The sequence below is a fragment of the Phaethon aethereus genome (assembly GCF_964289735.1).
Source record: "Phaethon aethereus genome assembly, chromosome: 7".
Lineage (NCBI taxonomy): Eukaryota > Metazoa > Chordata > Aves > Phaethontiformes > Phaethontidae > Phaethon > Phaethon aethereus.
In genome coordinates, this window is record NC_138583.1 from 37,423,653 (window position 1) to 37,445,397 (window position 21,745).

General features: G+C 47.0%; 1 protein-coding gene across 1 annotated transcript in view; it reads left to right on the forward strand.

Annotated features, from left to right (window-relative positions):
* LHPP (phospholysine phosphohistidine inorganic pyrophosphate phosphatase) overlaps positions 1-21,745 on the forward strand; it is a gene marked incomplete at its 3' end in the record, with an annotated part of 87,866 nt that overhangs the window by 26,241 nt on the left and 39,880 nt on the right. Inside the window, exon 6 of the mRNA XM_082002454.1 lies at positions 1,084-1,175. Coding sequence (XP_081858580.1) covers positions 1,084-1,175 — 92 coding nt within the window. The remainder of the gene's footprint in view (positions 1-1,083; positions 1,176-21,745) is intronic.

The following is a 21,745-nucleotide window of genomic DNA, read 5'->3' on the forward strand; positions in this document are numbered from 1 at the left end:
TTTGGTACAGCAGGTGCAAAATCATGTTTTAAGATCAGATAGATAAACTAAATTACAAATTTTCATAGCTGGTGTGTTGCCCCACTTCCAGTTGCTTCCTCTGTTCTCTTCAGAATAATCCAGAATGCTTTTGGAAGGTTGAAAACTGATTTTTTTGCTTATTATTTGAAGATTACTGTTTTGTGTATATGCCAGTTTTTGTTGAAACTATAAAATGACCCCCCCAACCATTTTTAAATTTGAAGAATAAAATAAATGTAATATTTTTTAATGCAGGATGATGATAAGTCCTTGAAACTTTGTAGACATAGTTGTCAATGAAAAAGACCCCTTGGTTGATATGCTTCAATTTAACAAAGATCTTTAACAAAGTTAGGATGGCAGCATGCATGCTATATGTTTTCATCAGACACTCAGATGAATCTTAGTGCAACCAGAAGGTCTTTTCTCAGTTACATTTTTTGGTAATCTACTCAATTGAGTTTATTAATGTTTGTGTAGACTTAAGCCGACCGTAATGCAAACCGTGCTAGGCCTGTACCTATTGTGTCACATTGTGCAAAGCCAAATAAATTACATCTATAGCGATTTCCCAAATTTCTGTATCAAATCTGAGAATGGGTTGGGATCAAGATCAGCAAAGTTACACATCTTGGTGACCGCAAGCTTAAGCTTTTGACTGGCTTTTAGGATATCAATTTTAAGGAAATGTTTAAAAAGCTAAGCTTAATTTAAACTGCTTGGAGCATAACATAAATGGATCGTTAGGAACAGAATAGGCCTTACTTCATAAAATTCAACATTTTCTTTGAACTGCTTGCCAAATCACTTTGATTTTTGTGATTGATTACAAATTGTACAGATGTGTACTGCACTAGTACATTGCTCGAGGAGCTATAGCATGAATTACATTCAAGGTAGGATGACTTTTAATCAATACGATGACACTATTATCTTGTTTAATTTGTCTGATGGCAGTATTAAACATCAAATCAAGCTGTTTGTTATGTCAAAGGAGCGTGACGTATGGCAGAAATAAAATCCACTTGACGCCAGTTTTTCTGTATTTCATTGCTTTGACAGGCCATCATGATTGGAGATGATATTGTGAATGATGTAGGAGGTGCCCAGCGGTGCGGTATGAGAGCTCTGCAAGTACGGACAGGAAAGTACAGGTCAGTGCGTACCGTACGCGCTGCGCTCCATGGGGGCAATCGTGGAAAGAGGGGAAATGACTGTAGGTGATGATTTTTGTATTTGCCTTTCTGCCAAACAACACTGCACTCTAATAATGTGCTAATTTCTGAAAGAAAAGGAGTTACGGTTTGGAAGCTGGTACACATTCAAAACGAATGCATAGGACCAGATGTTTTCCCTGCCTTTTCAGATTTTTTCCCATTGGTGGAACGAATTTGCCATCAATGTACGCTTGCATTTGTTGTCTGAACAAGCACCTCCTTGTGAAGCAGTTAGGCTTGGGTGGATGATGACGTTTTTATTTGCAAAACACATTTTGGGAACACACTGTGGGTATGAAAGTGTCAGGAAGGGGAAGACGTATTGTCTTTGATCTTTTAAAGAAGTATTTTCTGTTAAATTACTGCTATAATTTTTTCATCACAGTGCATAGAGCTGGTGTGTTTCTTGGGTTTTGCTTATTTTTTTTTGCTGCTGCATGAAAGTGTTGTACACTTGATAGAAAATGTGTCTGAAACTTCTAGCAGGGTTAAGATTATAAAAGTAGACTGTCGACTCAGTGATCTCTGTGGGTCATATCTCACAGCTTTATGAAGGACTCCATATGTCTGCTATTTCCTCCAGACATGTATTCAGCACTGAGATGTCTGGAATGCGAGAGCCGTTGCTCCACTTCCCGTCTTACCAGAGTGCAGGCTTCTGCAGGCTCACTCATCTCTTTCAAACAACCCCTCAAGCCTTTCTCCGTGCAGATGTCTCCATGAGACCCTGTGCTTTCACTGACCCAAGACCTACCTCCCTGCAGCTGCTGATAAGAGACCTGAGTGCACTTACAAACAGGGCATGGTCTAGGGTTGGCTGGTGGAAAACGAAGCCATCATCTGCTGCTCAGGCCAGGTTAGGTTTGAGGTCAGCTCAAGCTGACTCTCCAAATGCAGTGCAGACATTGGTCTCTACATTTGACGTTTGGATTCCATAACACTCAAACTCCTCTTAACCATAACCATAGCGCTTTGTAGTAGGTAAGGTTCGGCAACAGCATCTGTCATTTGACGTAGTCCGTATTTTTAGTTTTTCTTGATTTTCAAATACTGAGACTGTAAAAGAAGGATGCTCTTTTTGGGAGGGATGCAGCAAGTGAGGATGGTGCTTGCCATAGACTATCTGATAAGTTATTTTGTTAGTTTTCAAGTCAATTTGTTTCTCAATTTTCTTTTTAGTTTGCGTAAGGTGGTAGGATAATACCCAGTGCCTTAATTCTAATGGACGAGTAAGTGATGTTTGCTGAGGAAACAAAGACAGATACAAGTGTGTATTGTAGTTAGGTATGGTTCTATCTTGAAGATAGTACATCTCAAAATCAGTTATCTATCTGAATAAAGCTCAAAGAATATTAAAAAAGGAAGTATACAGTTTATGCTGTTGTGATTATTTGTCTGTAATCAGTGTAATCCCATTAATTTTCTAAAGGAGAAAATAAGAATTCAACAGTTGATTTTACTCTGATATTAACAGGATCACTTTGTGAATCCAGATCTTACTGTCACACAGATACGGGTGTCTGTGAAGGAGGTATCTCTGCACACAGAGGTAAATTAGACCTTTGCTACTGAACAAGTACCTCCTGTGACATACTTCGCCCATCATAAAATGTGCCACAGGTGATGCTGCATCCGAAGTGTTCCGGCAACTGACATAAACTGTATACACACACACACAAAAATATGTCTAATCACATGCTGGAAAAACATTTTCTTGTGTCAAGTTTGAGTCATGATTTCACAGCTGAAAGGGAATCACCTGCTGTTTGAGATGGGGAAGAAAGATTGTTTTCCACTGTTATGTTTCCTGTTTCAACGTGTTGTTACTGTTACCTGAAATCATGTACTATTGTATAGCAATGAAATACACGAGTGTCTCTCTAAATTGAGCATGTGGTCCTGTTTTTAGCAATTGTGAGTAAAATGAAATAGCCTTTATTTGCCAAGAGCGATGTATATATTTTTAAGAGTGACTGATTTAGTATACATGGAAAATGAAAACACAGAGTGAGTATTGAGAGAGCTGGAAAAAAACAAGTGAATGAAAGCTGATGGGCAAAAGAATTGAAAAAGAAAATATAATTATTTTGTGGCTGGTTTAAAGTCTGATATATATAAGACTATGCATAGGTTCTCTTTCACTTGTATGGTAGTTCTCCTTTACACAGAGCTGTGTGCTACACCCAAGTACCTCTGGATGGCACCGTTAGTACATTTACTTCAGTACTAGCCACAGCTCCGGGACCTCCCCAGAAAGCTGAGGCTGTTTCTGCAAAAGAAGTTCAAAGCACAAAGGTGTCAGGGTTTTGTTGTAGACGCTGAGTGTTGGTGTGGTGGGATTTCCACAGCTTTCAGTTACGAGAGCCTTGCAGCTTGGGACATGGGTTATTACCCCAATTGAGTTGTTTCTGTTTCTACAGTGATGAGTAGATTTTTCCATTTCCACCACAACAATGGTGCCTCACTCCAGCAAAACGGGTGCAGAGCTAATTTGAGAATAAAGTAAAAAATAAACTAGGAACTATCCTGAGGAATTGTTGCAGGTGCATTTCACTGCATACTGCTGGATACTCGGAAATGACATTATTTGTTCAAGTTATCCCAGTGAAGGCATTTTGCATGTTGTTCTGTAGGTGTTCTGTTGTTCTCCATCCCCACCTAAGTGCTGTCCCTGACTGGCAGACATTGTAACCTCCGGTGCATGAGCATGCATCGGGGCAGGTCTCCGTATTTCGTGGGTCAATGCAGTTCTCATGAGCATCTTGTGAGGTCCGCTGCCCACCAAGTGCCACCAAGAGTAACGCACTGTAGCACAAAAGACAACACATGAGCCAAGGCTTACTCTACTGTTTATTGTATTTCTAAGGGATTACAGTGATCACATGCAGATCGCAGGCTGCAGAGCAGCTTGGTGCATCTCACTAGCTTTAATAAGCTTGAAGAAAACGTCCCCTTTGGCCCTGAAAGCCTTGTATGGAAAGAATCTGTTGATATGCTGTTGCAGAGGTTTTAGCAGCAGATAGGGGTGGACAGGTCTTCCATGTGGCAGGCAGTCTCCAGCCTGACTTCAGCCTGCAGTGTCGTGGGAGCCTTTCTCCATGGTGGTGTTTTTGCCGTGTTGCTCAGTGACCCTGGTGATGGGTGCCAGCTCCCTGCTGAACCGAGGAGCTGGCTTTGTAAATGCGGGGCTGGGGGTGGTTGGCTTGGTAGGCAAGTCGAGGTCAAGAGGAAAAGCAGAAGAGGTGTGCACAGAGAGATGGCATAGCCGTGGGGCTGCCTCCCTTCCTGGGCTCTCACCCTCCTGGCCTCTGCAAGGTCTTCTTCAGTGTTGACTGCTCACAGGGTGAGATTCAAAGTGTGGATTAAACAGTTGCAAAAACATTCAGTTTTATACCACCTTGCACGCAGATCCTGAAAATTAGCTCCTTTGTATTGCTTCTTTTGGACCTTTAAAATTTGTGCAGCTGATTTCCTTTAGTATGACAAGATTTGTATGTTCCTCACTCCTGCATCTATGCGTATCTTCTCCTCTAAACCACATAATCCTCCAGCAGGACTTTATCTCAAGTGTTGAGCCCTTTCTCAGCAGCCAAACCAGGCATAGCATAGATTAGTCCATGCAATGTAATAAGTCCTAGTTGTAACATGGAATAAGATTTCTGTTGGTGCAAGTCAGGGCAATAGTGGAAAGGTGTAGGGATAAGACGGCGTTTTGAGTTGACCTCAGCCAGCATGGTTTTCTGACACGGGGCAAGTAGTTGGGTTGGCCAAGTATAGCTTTTCTTAGGTCTAAAATCCAAATGCAAAGGGTCAGTCTGGTCTGCAGGTTTGTCCACTCTCAGCTTATCCCATCTACAGGACAGATCAGGTCATTGCTGCAGACTCTTGTGTACCGAGAGAAGAAGCTGGGGTTAGGTTTTTCAGCATTGGGAAATCTGACGCTAATTAGGAAGTTTCTGTGCACACCTCTGTGGAGGCCCTTCATAGCCAACATCTTTCCCATCTAGGGAAGAACGTGTACTTGTCTTCCCGCACAGGGTATGTGCTAATTCCACTTGCAGCTAATTGGCCTTGACATCAAACCAATAATTTACACAATAACTATTGATTCTGCAGTGCTGCATAATATCCTCATTCCTCTTTGTAACTTGCAAGTTGGAGCAGAGAAAAATTACTTTGAGGCTTTTCCAAGTATCTCCCTGTAAAATCAGAAACAGCTTTCAGGTGCGTCAGTGCGTCAAACTGCAGATGGTTCTTGGCAGGGCAGAGGAATTGCCTACCTCTTTCTCCTTGTATTTATTTACAGGTCTTGATTTGTAAGTAAAGAACTTTCCATCACTGGCGAGCGGCAGTAGCCAGGAATATTCATGGCAGTGTTACCTGCTGCCCCTGCTCACCTGCGGGCTCCAAAACAGTTTCAGAGTCTGGCAGTATGGGTTCATCCCCCCTCAGTACCCAAGCAAGGTTTTCTTCGCTTGATTAAGGATTTCTCTCACAGCTGTGGCTGATACTGCAACATCCCTGAACTCCTTCATTACAGACTTAAAGGATACCCCAGGGATGGAGGATAAAAGGGTCAAGGCCATGAGAGTGACCACCTCACTCCAGCTCTGCCAGTGCTCTCCGGGAGAACTGGGTCAAGTTACTTCACGTTGCTGTTCCTCAGTTTCCCCACTTTATAATTATCCTCTGAGAATAATTATCCTGACCTTCTTAATAAAGTGGCTTGTGATCTGTTCCTTTTATCTGATTGAAGAAAACATACAGAATTTGTACAGATTTATAGGAAATCAGTTTGCCAAGAGAAAAATCCAGAAGTGATCAAAGACAAAAGTTGTGACAGAGGAATGGTCTTTTAGGCTGCCATCATCATCTGATTAAGGACCGAGAAAAACAGGGTGGATCTTTATAATAACCTCCTAAATGAAGTTACAAAAGTATTCTGAAAAAAAGATTTCCACCCATAGATAAATTCACAGCTCTCACTGTAATAGTAAATGAAAGCTCCTGACACCTTATGCAAAAAAATAGTCACATCTTAGTGCTCTGCAGAGAAGCAGCATCCCTCCACCCTCGCTTTCTTACTCACTGTGTTACTAACCACAGCGAAGATGAACAATTTTATTAGTTTGTTCACATCTCCCGGGTCTTGATGGAGTATCAGAAGTGCGTAATGAGAACGCACAGGCAGAGGCACTCCCTTTGTGCTGAAACAGAACCAGAGGCGTTTTGATGGCCTCACAGTCCTGATAATTAAGCCTGTTTCAAGTATTAAATGGAAAAACTTCCAACCCATATTTACGCTGTAAAAAGTTGTATTATAATTCATGTTAGCTAATGTCTTTAGCAATGTTTATTAAAACCTGGTGTCAGCAAGTCGGTTTTCATGTCAGCGTGATAGTTGATTGCAGTCAATCCTAAGGCATGGTCTTACTCACCACTTACTGCATATTCAAATCACAGTTTGCTCTGTCCACATGAGGATCTTCACATGTGTATATCAATTTCTTGACCACAGTTTGGTTACTGTAATCTTTGAATTGGCTTCGCAGAGGAAGTTCAGAGTAAATACTGCAGTGCCTTAGCATACGCACACTCATCTGACAACGGCCTTAAATTTTCCCAGTACGTTCAAGTGTCCAAGCACAGAAACTACAGTTTTAGTATTTGGTGCTTTAGGAATGAATGGCCTATGAGAAGGTTTAAGTTCTTGCTGCCTGTAGTATGCTCTTATAATCCAACCATCCACTTTTTGGCTTAGGATATAGGCAATCTTAATGCAAAATAACGAATTGCATTGGAAATTAGTTATTGTTGAACTACAAGTGGTGAACTTGGGAAGCAGAAGGTTTTACCCTCTGACTCTAAAGAATCATCTTTTGTGTGTCTTGAGTATTTGTTTCCTTAACTGAATATATCCAAGTGTTTACTTTCCAGTAAAGTTACTATTTGATATTAGAAATACTAGTTGGACTAGATAATCATTGTAGGTCCCTTTCAACTTTTCTCTTTGCCTTGCCTTGTCTTGCCTTGCCTTGCCTTGCCTTCCCTCCCCTTCCCTTCCTCAGATTATACCTGAGCTAAAACACACCTGAATGGAGCAAGTGGGAATAGAGAGTTCTGCTATGTTGTAAATTAATTGTAAATTTAATTATCTTCAGTCTAAAAGAGAAATGTGAGTTTTGGGGGTTTTTTACTAGTATGTTAATTTATTTGTCAGTACCATAATAAACCCTGAGGAAGCAGAGTGTGCTCGGGACGCAGCCATGCTAGGTGCTGTACGTGTGCTCATGTACTGTTCTGAAAAAATTAGTCTGAATATCAGAAAAGGGATCAGTCTGTGATGAGAGTAGGGGCAAGCATAAATAAGGGAGGAATGTGCCAGGCCAGTGAGGAAAAGCAGTATTACATAGCAGTCTCCACAGTTCTGCTCTCTACCTGTCTAACAACTGACTTTTCCTCAGCAGTCCTACTCTAATCAACTGTCACATCTCAAACACTTATGAAAGGAAGCAATTTGCATGTTGCAAATCAAGATGGTAGTGACCGCATCAGCCTGTGCTGCGTTTTTTTTTCCCCTCTTGCTTCACATCCACAGAACACATGCAGAAGCAGAGATAGCTGCCTTAAAGGTTTCCATTTCTCCTCCTGATAAAGGAGGAGGAGGTGGTACCGGTGTCAACTACTAGAAGCAAGAGGCAGTGGGACCTGGGAGGGCACATGGCTCGGGTGGGCTTGATGTATGGGACTAAACCACTTCCAGACCCTCTTTGAAAAGCACCCAAAGCTAATGGCCATTTTGCTTTCATTCTCTTTTGCTCTGATGCCTCAATGTCTTGGTAGTCCATGCTCTTTCAGCCTGGGCTGGCCACCGTCCTCCACCTGACATGGCCATGTACACTCATGGGGCTGAGTGAGGGACACCAGAGCCCTTGGCAGCTGCTTGTCCAACGCCCTTGTGTTTCTCTCCTCCCCGCAGATACATAATTCATGGGCTGAGGTCGTGGTGGCAGGACTGCCTGAGAGGAGGCAGCTCAGGGGCTTTCCAAGGTTTCCACAGTGCGTGTTCATCTCCTGCACAGCACCCGCTGGCACTGCAGACACCCGTGGCCGCCCCAAAGCTGCCTGTCCGAGGGGATCCACAGGCTCCTGGTCAGGCAGCCTCACCTCTCCTGCTAGACGCCCAGCCTCCTCCCTGGTACGAGCTTGAGCAGCGCAGTCTATGAGGCGGGACAGGGAGCAGATCCTTGCTTATTTTTATCTTTGGGGGCCTTTTCTCAGTGCCAGCGTACGGCTGCAGTGGAAGAATTCCACAGTGAAACAGTCCTGGGAGCCGGCTGAGCGCAGCAGTGTTTTTCAACACTTGTCATTTGCTGAATGCTGAGCTGTATTAGCTTGTTCAACGTTTGACAGCAGTGATGAATACCATACCAATCGCTAACTACTTTATTTCCGTAAAAATGCTAATGAGCATGTTGAAATGTGCTGCAGAAATGGCAGAGCTGGGACAGCTGCACAACTGTGGTTTCACTAAAGATTTCCTTTTTTTAAAACACAGGTTCCTCTTCTCTGCATAATTTTTTCCCGTAGCTAAATGTCATCCCAGTTTGCCTGAGGAGCACGAGGAGCATGGCTGAAGAGGAGACTGCTCTGATTGATAAAACCAAAGCAGAGCATTGTTTTCAAAGGGAGAGAGAAGCAAACAAGTGAGAGGCTGGCCAAGTCAGCTGCTGATGTAACTCCCTCGGAGCAAATGGTTTAGTATCTGAAATTTAATCTTCTGGCTTGGGCTCTTGCTTATGCTGTAAACATGCTGAATCTGCGGTGCTGGAGCAGTACCTTGTGCCGGCACCCTGCAAGTACAAAACAACTGAGTATTTATGCTTTAACACTGTGCTGCGTGGCCTGCGGACGCTGGAGGGTCACCTGCAGGCTTATCTAGTGACGTTCATTTTTTCCTTTAAGAGGGGGTTTAACCAACCACCCAGAGTGGCTGGCTAGTCCCTGGTGTGTTTCCTGCCCTTGAGGGACCCTGCATTTGTCTCACCGTCTGCTCAGACACACAGCCGTGCCGTTGTAGGGGAGCCGGGTGCTCAGAGGTGGGCTGCGCCAGACCAGCATGGCTGGTCCCAGAGCCATGCTGGTGGCCCTGCTGGCTTTTCCAGCAGCTGCAGAGGTGATGGAGATGGGTGTTTGTTGAGGTGCGTGGGAGCGGGGCTGCCAGCCTGCTCAGGGGGACTGCTGCCCCTCCAGCTGCTTCTGCTGTGCTTGGGCTGCTGGCTGGTTTTCATCCCTTCAGGAGGCATGATGTGACTTGCCTGGCGTTAAAAATAAAGCACCCGGCAGTGCCAGCTTTAGGTCTTCTACAAGCACTGGGAAACTCCGATGGCTCCATACGTGAGTGCTCATGTACTGTGACAGGAGTAAGAGCGTAATGTGAGAAAAGGGGTTTGGATGAAGAGCAGCACTCCCCCGCTGCCGGCACTGGGCAGTGCTCTCCGCTGGGGATGAAGACAGCTTGCAGCTGGCACGGGGACATGACTCATGTTCGCACTTTGCCCTGAAACAATTATGATTCTTGCTTGTCTGCGGTTTTCAGTCATTGTCAACAGTGTATATGGTTACACCTCAGCCGTGCGTGCTCACAGGTTGCTGAAAGATGAGCTCATTCAGCATGCAGGGCTGGTGCTGTTGCATGGGGTCTGCATCCTGTGTTGAGTCTTTAAACTCAAGCCATTGGCCTCCCTAAAAACACGGGTGGCTCTCGAGGCCGTGGGGAGCAGGGCTGGGCAGCCCCGGCTGGCCGCTGGCTGCAGCTGCTGCACGCACTGTCACTCTTCCTATCGACCTGCAGCTGGTCTCAAAAGCTTTCTCCTTTTCTTCTTAACTTTGTTCTGACTGAATCTAAAACGGGCCTACATGATCATCTGGGTCTAATAGTCTGCTAAATGCTGCTCCCGGTCTGTAGGCCCATTCCTGTGTGAATATAGTTTCTGTGGTGCCTTCAGGGGCTCACTCCAATCATTTTGGAGGGTGATCTTGGCCACGTTTCTTGCATGTTACTTATGCCAGTGTATGCTTTTATTTCACAGCTCCGGTTGCTTTTCCGTTCCCAGTCACGCTCTGAGTGCCCCCTGAAGTGTACGAGGAGGGAGGGGTGTCAAGTTTGCCCTTCCAGCTTCCACTCGCTCCCAACCTGTTGCAACTGCTGTCAGCCTACACGTAAGCAGAGCTGCACAGTCAGTCCCTGGGTGGGGAGCTTGGCTGTGCAGTGCATGGCGCTGTGTTGCTGCGGATGGTGGCTGCGTTTCTGCAGAAACGAGGGCTGCGAGTCCTCCTGCCCCTTTTCCGACAGCAGCAAAGCAAACACCTGAGCTGGTCCCTAGGAGTTGCCTCTGCAGAGCGAGCTGGACACCTGAAGGTCTAAGTCCTCTCGTCCTTAAGCAGGTCAGGTGGATCAGTGCCAGAAGGATCTGTTGCTCTGTGTTGCCCGTCAGGACAGTTTGCTGTCAGTGGCGCAGGTGGCTGGACGTGCTCCGGGGAAGTCTCCTCTGCCCCTTGCCCAGGCTGGGCTTGGTGGGGACCAGCTCTACCGCCGCAGCACATCATGTGCTTAAATAACCGAAGCACAACGTAGGCATTGGCTGATCAGCGTGTTGCGAGTAGGGGAATTAATGCAGAGTTATTTCACCACTAATGAGAATCTGGGGAGGTGTGGGGAGGCATGCCTGGGTGACGGAGTTAGCAGAGCCGGGCAGCTGTCTGTGGGCTGCACAATACCCTGCGCTTTGCACACTGCAGCCGCAGGACCCTTCTTCCCTGTCCCACTCCCCATCCCCTGGGACGCTGCCAGTTCCCAGTTTGTACTGGAGGGGACGTGGTTCTCACTGTGCAAATTTCCAGAGGGCTACGTGGGGCAGGACGCAGCCAGCAGTGCTCTGCAGTGCCAGATCAAATTCAGACCCTGGTTTTGGATTTACAGTTGCAGTTTGTGGAGGGTGGGAGGGAGCTTGAAGCGGTTTTCATCTTGGCGGACACTGCCAGAGCGCCGTGCTGAGCAAAGCAGCTGCCGCCTGCCTTTAAAAGGGGCTCCTGTGCTGCGGAGCCCCTTCACCTGCCACAAAGCCGAGCTTTGTTCCAGCCTTGGCAGGAGTTTGCACCTGAGTAATGTGAACTGTTCAGCTTGGCTGTTGGCTGCGTGACACTGAAATCAGGCCTAAAAATAGGAGGATGTCTGACCCTGAAGTGAAGGATTTTCACTCGTAACCCAGCCTGGCACCCGCCCAAGGTGACATCATGTGGAGGGGAAGTTGGAGGAGCTTCCAAATTCATTGCTTTCCGCACAGGAGCGGTAAATGTGTGTGCCAACGGATAATCAGGTGGCATGTTTGCCGTGGCTGTGAATCAGGGGAAGGAGGGAATGGGGAAGAAGAGACTTGAAGAAGGGAGAGAAGGGTCAGAGCCACATGTTGGAAAAGGGTTTTGGGAGTGTTGTCTGTGTGTAACTCGAGGGGAGATGATAGGAGCAAAAAAGATCCCATTCAGGCAGAGCCTGTCCCATAAATATGACAGTTTTGTTTCTTTTTAGGTGTGCTGAAAGGTGTTGAGCTACAGTCGAGGTTCTGACCATGAGACCACCATCTGGTGATATCAGTCACAGTTGTGGTTTGAGTCTCCATGATTTAGATTTGCAAGTGTGTGGATACTGCTCACGGTGGCCATGGAAGCGTCCAAGATGGCCAGGTACTGAATGACCTCCCTTGGTTTCAGCTCTCTGATATTTGAAAGCAGCTTTGCCCAGCCTAACCTTCAGGGATTTGATCAAAATCTGTGCTCAAGTAGCATGGATGACCTTGCTATTGTTCTAGATGCACCCTCATTCTGTTGTTCTAAGTGCACCCTCAGCAAATTTGCAGATGACGCCAAGCTGAGCGGTGGGGTTGACACGCCTGAGGGAGGGGATGCCATCCAGAGGGACCTGGGCAAGCTGGAGGCATGGGCCTGTGTGAACCTCATGAGGTTCAACATGGCCAAGTGCAGGGTCCTGCTCCTGGGTCGGGGCAACCCCCGCTGTCAGTACAGGCTGGGGATGAAGGGATGGAGAGCAGCCCTGCTGAGAGGGACTTGGGGGTCCTGGTGGGTGAAAAGCTGGACATGAGCCGGCAATGTGCGCTCGCAGCCCGGAAGGCCAACCGTGTCCTCGGCTGCACCCAAAGCAGCGTGGCCAGCAGGGCGAGGGAGGGGATTCTGCCCCTCTACTCCACTCTGGTGAGACCCCCCTGCAGTGCTGCATCCAGCTCTGGAGCCCTCAGCACAGGAGAGACATGGACCTGCTGGAGCGGGGCCAGAGGAGGCCGCAGCAATGCTCCGAGGGCTGGAACAGCTCTGCTGGGAGGGCAGGCTGAGAGAGTTGGGGATGTTCAGGCTGGAGAAGAGAAGGCTCCGGGGAGACCACTGCAGCCTGCCAGGGCTTAAAGGGGGCTTAGAAGAAAGATGGGGACAGACTGTTTAGCAAGGCCTGTAGTGATAGCACAAGGGGTAATGGTTTTAAACTAAAAGAGAGCAGATTTAGACTAGGTATAAGGAAGAAATTTTTAACCATGAGGGTGGTGAAACCCTGGCCCAGGTTGCCCAGAGAGGTGGCAGATGCCCCATCCCTGGAAACATTCCAGGTCAGGCTGGACGGGGCTCTGAGCAACCTGCTCTAGTTGGGGATGCCCCTGCTTATTGCAGGGGGGTTGGACTAGATGGCCTTTGAAGGTCCCTTCCAACCCAAAGGATTCTGTGGTTCTGTGATTCTAAATCCAAATTGCGTGGACCAAGTTCCTCATATTTCTGCACTAAGCTTCTTTGTTGTCTTTAAAAATGATAATGTGTAGAAAATGCGATAGGCAGTTTTCCTCTGAAACTCAACGTATTTTTCCCTCTGGATGCTGCCAGGTGACTCCTGTGCTTATCCTCTAACAAGTACACCTTTACCTTGGTGTTGATGAGTGCATGCTGGATTTTGTAGCTCTTTTCAGATGCTGAGAGCTAAGTGTGATATTTAGATGAGGTGTCTCAGTTATCTTTTTTCCTTCTGCCTTTTAAATTCTCACTACATATTTATAATGCTGTTACAGCAAAGATGCCTAAAGCACAACTGTGGGCAGTGTTTGGTCTCTGAGTCCCAAATGAAGCTGAAAAAACTGCTGTTGCTGCGTAAACACTATGTCAAGAGCTGATTTCATGCGTACTGCTGGGCATTTTTATCCAACATGATAACAAAAAGAGGGGAGGAATTTTACCATATCAATTTCTAATCTGAAACCAACGGATTTGATTAGAGACTGAGAAAAGTGTTCAGGCATGCCAGCCTTTCTTGGGGTTTTCATGCTCGTAGATCATCACAGCAGTGAAACTCTTTTAGTGCAGACAGTCTGGTTTATAGACATCTGCCACAGCAACAGGCGCAGATGAGCTGCTTTTCACTGCATCAGCCTTTGGGTAGGATTTGTCTGACTAAGCATGAGGATATTTCTGGCTGTCTGCTGGGAAATGACCAGGCTGTGGCTGCAGAGGTGTTTCATTGGCATTGACTGAGCCCATGGAAGGCAGATGATAGCCCAGGCAGGGTCAGGAATTGACTTCCCACATGAGGGTTAAGTATGTGCCATACCTCCAAGGAGGGGCTTGAACAGTTTTTCAATGTTTTTCTCATTTTTTATATGAAAGCTTGAAGCCTCTCTCAGAGATGAATCTCTCTTTGCAACTAGACTGTGAAACTTTTCAGCTTTTGACCCTTGATACTTTTTATTAAGAACAGACTAACTGGAGTAACCGTGTGAAAGGCAGGGCCTAAACCTGAACAGCTGGAATAAATCCCGTGTATGCCAGCAGTGGATGCCAGTCCTGCTGCAGGTCAGCTGCTCCATTACAGACTCGTCGTTTCATGGGGCATTAATGGAGCTGACATAAATGAAAGTGGGGTACATGCTAGAAGAGCTGGCTTTTATTCTTGCAGAGAGAGTTCTTTATTTTTCCTTGCTGGTTGAGATATTCTAACAAACACTTGACTTCCTTGTCATCTTTAAACTATGTAGAGAGGTGGGGAGTTGGCTTTTACGAAAGCAAATGGACTTTTGCTTTGAAAAGTCCGTTCCTGCAGTTTTTGGCACGACTGATCACCCTGCTCTCAACAGTCCCTCACCTTCATGATACAGTAGTTTTGTACAAAGCTGTATTTTTATGCACATAAGCTTTTAAAGCTGCGTCTCTTTGAAAACACGTCCCTAGACAGTCATCCTGTAGTTTCACACACAGAGTTGGAGATGGGTGTGGAGGACTTAGCTGGGAAGAGGGAGTGGGCTCGGGGGCCATGAGACGGCGGCCAGAGGTGCTGGCGGGACACGGTGATGACCAGCACTGCTGCACGTAGCACAAGTTGTCAAATAAAAATACTACCTGTTAAAAGACTGTTACAGCATGAATTCAACCATATTGTGCCTTCGCTCTGAGGAACAGTCCTTACTGAAATACTCGTGTCCCCTTCCCCACGCTGAATCCTCGCCTCCCCACTGCACAGAGCAGACACAGCTGTGAATGTGCTGGGACTTACAGAGCAAGTTTTTCCCCTCTCCGGTCACTGATTTTCATGTGTTTTTTTCTACTGTGTCTTTCTGGCAGTTAAATACAAGCATTAATGTATTTATTTCTGGAGTGGAGCTTTGAGATCCTGCCTTAACTGTGCACACAGGGATGAGAGGCACAGAAATTAAAACTAAGGCTGGCCAAAGGGTCAATTGCTCACATGCTTAGTTTGAAAGTACTTGAGCATTACATGTAAACATGTGTTGGAAACGCTGCTCACAGCCGCCGCGGGGGCATCTGTGTGGGCTCAGCCCTGCTGCAGATGGACTCCCAGCTGGCCCCGGGCAAGTGCTTAGAAAATCACAGTGCCCAGAGGAAAGCCTGGGCATCATGGAGGAATGGCACAGCTGGGCAGAGGGAGAATATGCTCATCCTCAGGGTGACACTGACCTGTTTCATCTCAAAAGCATTCTTGTCTCCCTTTGTCAGGTGTCGGAGGTGCCGGTCTCCTATGGGCTGGCTCACATGGGCTCTGCTGAAGTTGCTCTTCCCTCTGTCCTGCCTCTTGTTAGTGGAGCGAAAGGACAGGTTTTAGCTGAGGACTCCGGGGCCAGCTCCGGTTTGTACAAAGTGGGTACAAAGAGTTCAGCTGAAAGAAAAAAAGAACCAAACTTGTCTGCATTTAAATCAGCCTAATTAAAGTGGCTTTTTCCAGGAGCTGGCAGGCACACTGCATTGCCTGCCCAAAGCAATTTGTGCAATTACCTTCTTTTGTGTTTGTCTGGGGTTTTTTCTTACCACACTCATTTATGGGACATTGCTCAGCGAAGATCACCTATGCACAACACATTATTTTAAGTTTAGAAATAGGGGCCTGGATTCTCACGTGCGATAAGGAGTGGAGTGAATCAGCAGAGCTCTGCTGATTTACACCTGCTGGTGCTCTGGCCCACTGAGTGCCTGGAAGTAGCTTGAGCAAGTGTAAAAGAGTGAACGCTTCATTTATCAGTGTACGAGCTATTGAAAAGACTGAATGTAGCTGGGTTAATTAAAACCAAGATTAGTCTTCTTGGAATGCAAAAGTGACAACAATCCTAATTTTACCAAATCCTCTGAAATTTACTGTCTATTTGTTTAACACCCCCAGTCCTTTCCTGCGGCAGAGGCTCGGCTAGATTTATGGAGGTGCAGTTTAGTAATCTAAATACTTGGGAGTTCATCTGCACGGCCCGTGGGCTGCTCTGGTTATTTTCACTGTCACTGCTCGGAGGCCGTGGGAACCGGGAATGCAGAGGGGAGCGCAGGGAGGCACAGGCCAAAAATCAGCCGGAGTCAGTCGAAACATTCTTCTTCCACTTGCTTCGCAGGCGAGAAGTACCTGGCCTTCATAGGCAGCTTTAGCTGGTTGGTGCTGTTGGGAAGAAAAGGGAACAAAGCTCCTTCCATCCCCTCTTCAGGAGCTGCCTATTTTTCCTTCTTTCCAGTGTATCTGTGTTTTTTTCCCTGCATGTAAGGAGAGGCTAATATATATTCAGAAATTCCCTGTGCAGGGAAGGTCATAGTAGCAAGTTTGAATTGGAGAGCTGGCTGCAGTTTCCCTATGACAAGCTTTGGTTATCACCTGTCCATCCCAGAATCTTATTGAAACTGAAAACTTCTGCTAGAAGCTGAAATAGGAGCACAAGAACGAAAATCCCTCTGGGACAATACAGGGTTTGTTAAAAAAGAGAAGAGGTCATCCAGAATCCATGAAAATGAAGGCAGGCAAAGGAGCAGAGCTATGCGCCTGGAAGCCCTTTTGGTGCCATCATTTAAAGTTAGGAGAAAATGCCTGGACTGGGGTTTAATAATTGTTGCTTGTCTTTTTTGTAGCAAGTTCACAATGGCTAGGCCTGTCTGCATTTGTGGGTTTATGAACTGTGCTACCTCTTGACTGAGTATTTACTCTTTTCTTACCATGAAAGTAACTCTCTCTTCTAGTCCAGCATGCCTTGCAGGAGTTGAAATGCATAGCCTTGATTTCCCATTCAACTCTAAAGCACTGTGGGATTTTAGGGTTGTTATAAGCACACACAAAACCCAAACAACAAACCCTGAAAGATGAAAACGTTGGTCCAAAGAAGGCAGAAGGAAAATTTCCTTTGACTCCTTCCGAGTCAGGGTTTCAGTCCGAGGGGTTCAGTAGCACTGTAAGCCTTTGTGCTTCAAGACACAAGCCAAATTCTCACTAATAAAATTTAAAAGGCAATTTTCCTTCAACGCACAAATTCTAATACAAAATCTCCTACGTTTTCCTAAACCACTGTCAGAAACTGGCCATTGTTGAAAGCAGAATTCACAATTAGATCAGGCTGCCTGTCTGTACTGGCATGGTGGCTCTTGCGTGCTACGCCTTCCTATCTGAACATGCAGGAGGGGTGCGTTGTCACTGGTACTGCTGCATTGTCACTGGGAAGGCCACAAGCTCCAGAGGGGTCCCGTAATTGGGAAGGCAGGAGAGGAGGAGGGGTTTGAACGTGTGTTTGGGGGTGTATCAGGAAGCCTTGGTTCCTTGGTTGCTGAAGCAATGTCTTCACAGTCCCGTGCTGCCAGCTCCCATGCTGCCATCCCTGCCTGCCCCTCACCTTGGTGGCTGACTCACATTTTTGCCTACATCCATGTCCTGAAGAGTTTGGGTAAGGTGCCAAACGATGCAGGATTGGTGGTTCATTAGGGAACGTGAGTGCTTTTTAGCCTGGGAGGTGCAAAATGGTTGGCCTGAGCAAAGCAAAGGAAGAAATCTTTGCATATGCTTGGGAAAATGGTGGGACAGGATTACAAAACGTACCCCCCACACCTGTCCAGAACAGAGCTGGGACCCTTAGTGCCAGCTCTGCTCCACATTCAACCCTTTTGTAGTCAGCTCGTTGAACCTGAGAGCTATCTCACCAGTTTCCTGCTGCAGCATGGGCAAAAATCATAAGAGGCCGGGTATCTGGCAGCGAGAGGCAGGTTTAGGAGTGGCTTCTGGCTCGTGCTGCCAGCTGTGCAGCAGCGCCGGTGCAACCATGGACGAGGGAGCGTGCCATCCATACGTGGCAGCCTCGCCGGGCTGGAGAGCCATGTGCAGGGCTGGTCCCTCTCCGGCTGAAGCTGGTGGGAGCTTTTTCCATCACTCCCGTAGAGCTGAAAAAGCTCTTGCAAATCCCGCATGTATTGCTTTCTTCCTGGATTTTTATTACTTTTAAAACATCGCACACCCCAGTCACAAGAGGCAGAGGCATTCTTGAAATCCCAACCTGGGATCTCTTAGCTACAAAAACCACTGCGGCAACATTCTCAGTGCTGTGTCTCAGGAGAGTGTTTTCATGTCACGTAAACACAGGGTTCCTCAGAAGTTGCTCTAAGAGGCTCTTGGAAGGTTTTGGAGAGCGTGTTACAGGAGATGTTAAATAGGATGATCTCAGAGAGGGGATGGAGTAACCTCCTTGCCTTCCGTCGGTGCCTTGAACCCTCCGTTCCAGCTGCAGTGTACATTATTTAGCTCAAAATTGCTTCTTCTGGCACCCTCCCACACAGTTGTGTGCTCATACGGCCATTCTCAAGTGCTTTGTCCCTACCAAAGCACAGCCTGTTACCAAAAAAAAAAGACAATTAGGAGGAAGCAGTGGAGTTTGCCATATAAACGTTTAAAACTTACCCACACAGAATTATAATGCAGAGTGTTGTTTCATCCAGACAGATGCTTCCTGGATCAAAAGGAGTGACTGGATCTGATGGGAATGGATAAACAACTTTGTAGCTCCCGGTTCCTGCAGCTCAGCTCCCCAGTATCCTACCAGCGACCGTCCCTGCCTGATTCTGGGTCACTGCACTGTCATGCAGGGTGGCTCTGCATCGAGAGGTGCAGGCAGGGGGTTTTGTGAGCAGCCCAAATCCTGGTTGCTGAGGGGTCTGGATGGAGACCTCTGTCCTGGCCTCCACGTAGTTGCTGCTTCTGCCGGGTTCGGTGAGGGTACACATGAGCACGTTGCCAGAGCCGGCAGCTCCAGCTGCCTCCTGATGCCAGTGTGCTGCTGGCTGCCTGCTGTTAGGCACTGCCCACCAGCATCATACACCCTTGTTCTGGAGGCAGAAATCATCTCTGGGCAAACCAGGGCAATTGAAAACTTCCCTCAATCTCCTCCCTGACACTGGCATCGCTCCCACACGTGCACTTCTTCTGCCCTCCTTCCCAAGTCATCTGCTGCTGAAGTTGCTGTGCAGGCATCTTCTTGCTGCTGATGGGCTGAGCTGTTCCCACAGAGTCCCCTTCGCATGGTGTGAGGACATCTTGCAGGCATCCCTTCCTGGGAAAAGCCAGGCACTTCCGATCAGGATGCTGTAACCCCATGGCGACTCACTGATGGGCTGTACTCTCCTTCCAACTTTACTTGAGGAATGAGGCTGTGTTGCAAGCTTGAAGGAAAGGTGTAGGGAGAGGTTTTGGGGAAAAGCAAACCAAACTATCACTGGGCTTTGTAGGTGGAGAGGGATCTGGGGTTGAAAGCAGAGTGCTGCATCAGCCCAGCCTGTGCCCCAGGGCCCTGCGACACTCCCAGCAAAACCCACAAGCACGGTCAGGTTTGTTTTATCCAAGAGAGCAGTGCTCAAATGAAAACATAGAGAAGAGCTATGGTGCTTGTTCCAGCTCACATGCATCCGTGTGGTCTGAATGGAAAAGTCCACGGTTCTATGAGACTGTCTGGAGAGAAATCCCATCTCACAGCCCTCTGCAAGGGCACTGCAAACAGCAGGGACATGAAACAACCTATATACCAGAGGAACTGGCAGCATCCTTCTCACTTCTGCCTGACCTTTTCAGTGCTTTCTAACTCGATTACTGGCCATTCCTCTTGTCCTCCAAGGCAGCCTGGCAGGCAGTGTTGACAGGACCAGCCACTCAACTGGCCAGATGTGGCAAGAAATGAAAACCAACGGAGAGTGTTATTGTCTTGCCTGAGTATTTCTGTATTGGATGTGAAGGCTGCGATATGGTATTTGGCTGAGACTGGATCGAGCACAGCCTGCATCCATATTCAGCGCTGTCTGGGCCGGCTAGCAAACTAACTTGATCCCAGGTGGCCATCATTGGGAAAGTGGCCGATTGCCAAGTAAATTCAGGAGCTGCTATCTTTATAGGAAACTCCTAGAAGATTGACTAGGCAGTAAAACAACAGTTTTCTATAGCAATTACTCTGCAGGGAATTTGGCCAAATCTCTGCGTTGCAAATATATAGGACATATGCCTATAGAATTCCTTGAGAGTGTGATAGAATTTAATCAATCCCATTTGTTTGTATGGAGAGTCAGCCCAGATCTCTGTGGCAGACGCCCAGGGAAAGCTGGAGGCAGCATAACCTGTTAAACAAAGATATGTGTGGCCCCCTGAGTGGAATACACCAAATTTGCCTTTTTTTTCCCCTCGGTCAACCCTTCCCCTTACTGCATTCAGTCTTTGCTCATCCTTTCATTTTCCTCATTTTTTTTCCTGCTCTCTTTGCCCCAGATTCCTGTCTTTATTTATTTGTTTCTTTATTTATGTGTCTGCCTTGCTTTCTCCTATGCTTCATTCTGCACTGGGAGGCAAGAAGAGGCAATTGCATGTGACGAGGCTGTTCTGTAGCCCGGCTCGCTGCGGGTCCCTGCTGAAGCCTGGGACTGCACGGGGGCAAGGAGCGTGCTTGGGGTCCTGGTGGGATCCTGCTGCTGCCCTGGGGATGCTGTGCCCTGTGATGTCCCTTCGGGAGCACGCAGCGGAGAGTTGCGCTGCAGGCTGTGGAATGAACCCCCCACCAGCAATGGGTATCCTCTGTGGAGGTGGGTCCTGGCTTTGGAGTTACACCAGTCACACAAATCCCAAATGAGTTCCTAACGATCCATGTTGTTTTAAGAGTTTTTGCTTCCAAATAAGTGACTTTCTCAGGCATGTTTATTATTGCCTTTGGAAACTCTCGGTTCTGCCATATGTCCAAGCTGTGCATAAGCAACAAATAGTGATAAAGAGCAACCTATTGGCACGGTAATGCACGGGCCAGCTGGTTGGACTGTGTATTCATTGGATTTGAGATACAGGCAACATGGAAATTTGAAGACCTGCTGTTAGCTTAGGCTTCTCCTCTGTCTTGTTTGGCCTGCTCTCCTTACGAATAACAGGGAAGTTTTGTGTAATTACAGGACATTCGAGAAAAGTTTATTCTCTCAGTTTATCTGTCCCGAGTTTGCATACTGACGGCATGCTGTTTGCCATCACGTGTACTCCTTCTCCTGGGTAGCTAGTTCTTTTTTCTCTCTGTTTTCTGGATCTTTCATACAGCAAGAAGAAAGAGGACCTTTGCAAAGGCACAGCACTATGTGACTGTAAAACCGCAGGAGGACCCGCGGCAGGGTATGTACTCCCTAGAGTCTCCAGACTCTTACGGAGAAGACAAGCCACTGTCTCCAGAAAGCCACGTGGCTGTCGCTATGTTGTCATGCTTGTTTCAGAAGACAGTGTGGGAGAAGTGTCCTTTATACTGAGATTACTGTGCCTGCTTTCCAAGTCAATGTTGGCTCCACATCCAGAGCCAGCACACGCCATGTAGTTGGGACACTTGGCAGGTGTTTCCTATCTGCAAATCACCATTACTGGGTCAGAAGAAAAAAACCTGGGCCGGTCTTGGTCTTATCTGCAGGGATTCTTAAAGAAAAGGCACAAAACACCCTCAAATAATCCCTCCAGGAGATTAAATACGGTATTTAACACCTTCCTAAAATACCTAGGACTCCAAAAAGCACCCCAGTGCTGTTTCTCTGTTACAGAGTGTTTGCATAAAGCATCCTCCAGTAATTTGGGTACTGCAGTCAGTGCCAGGGCTGTGGCAGAGTGTGGCATCTGACCAGCATGTTGAGGGGGCAAACAGCATCAGCATTAGAAAAAT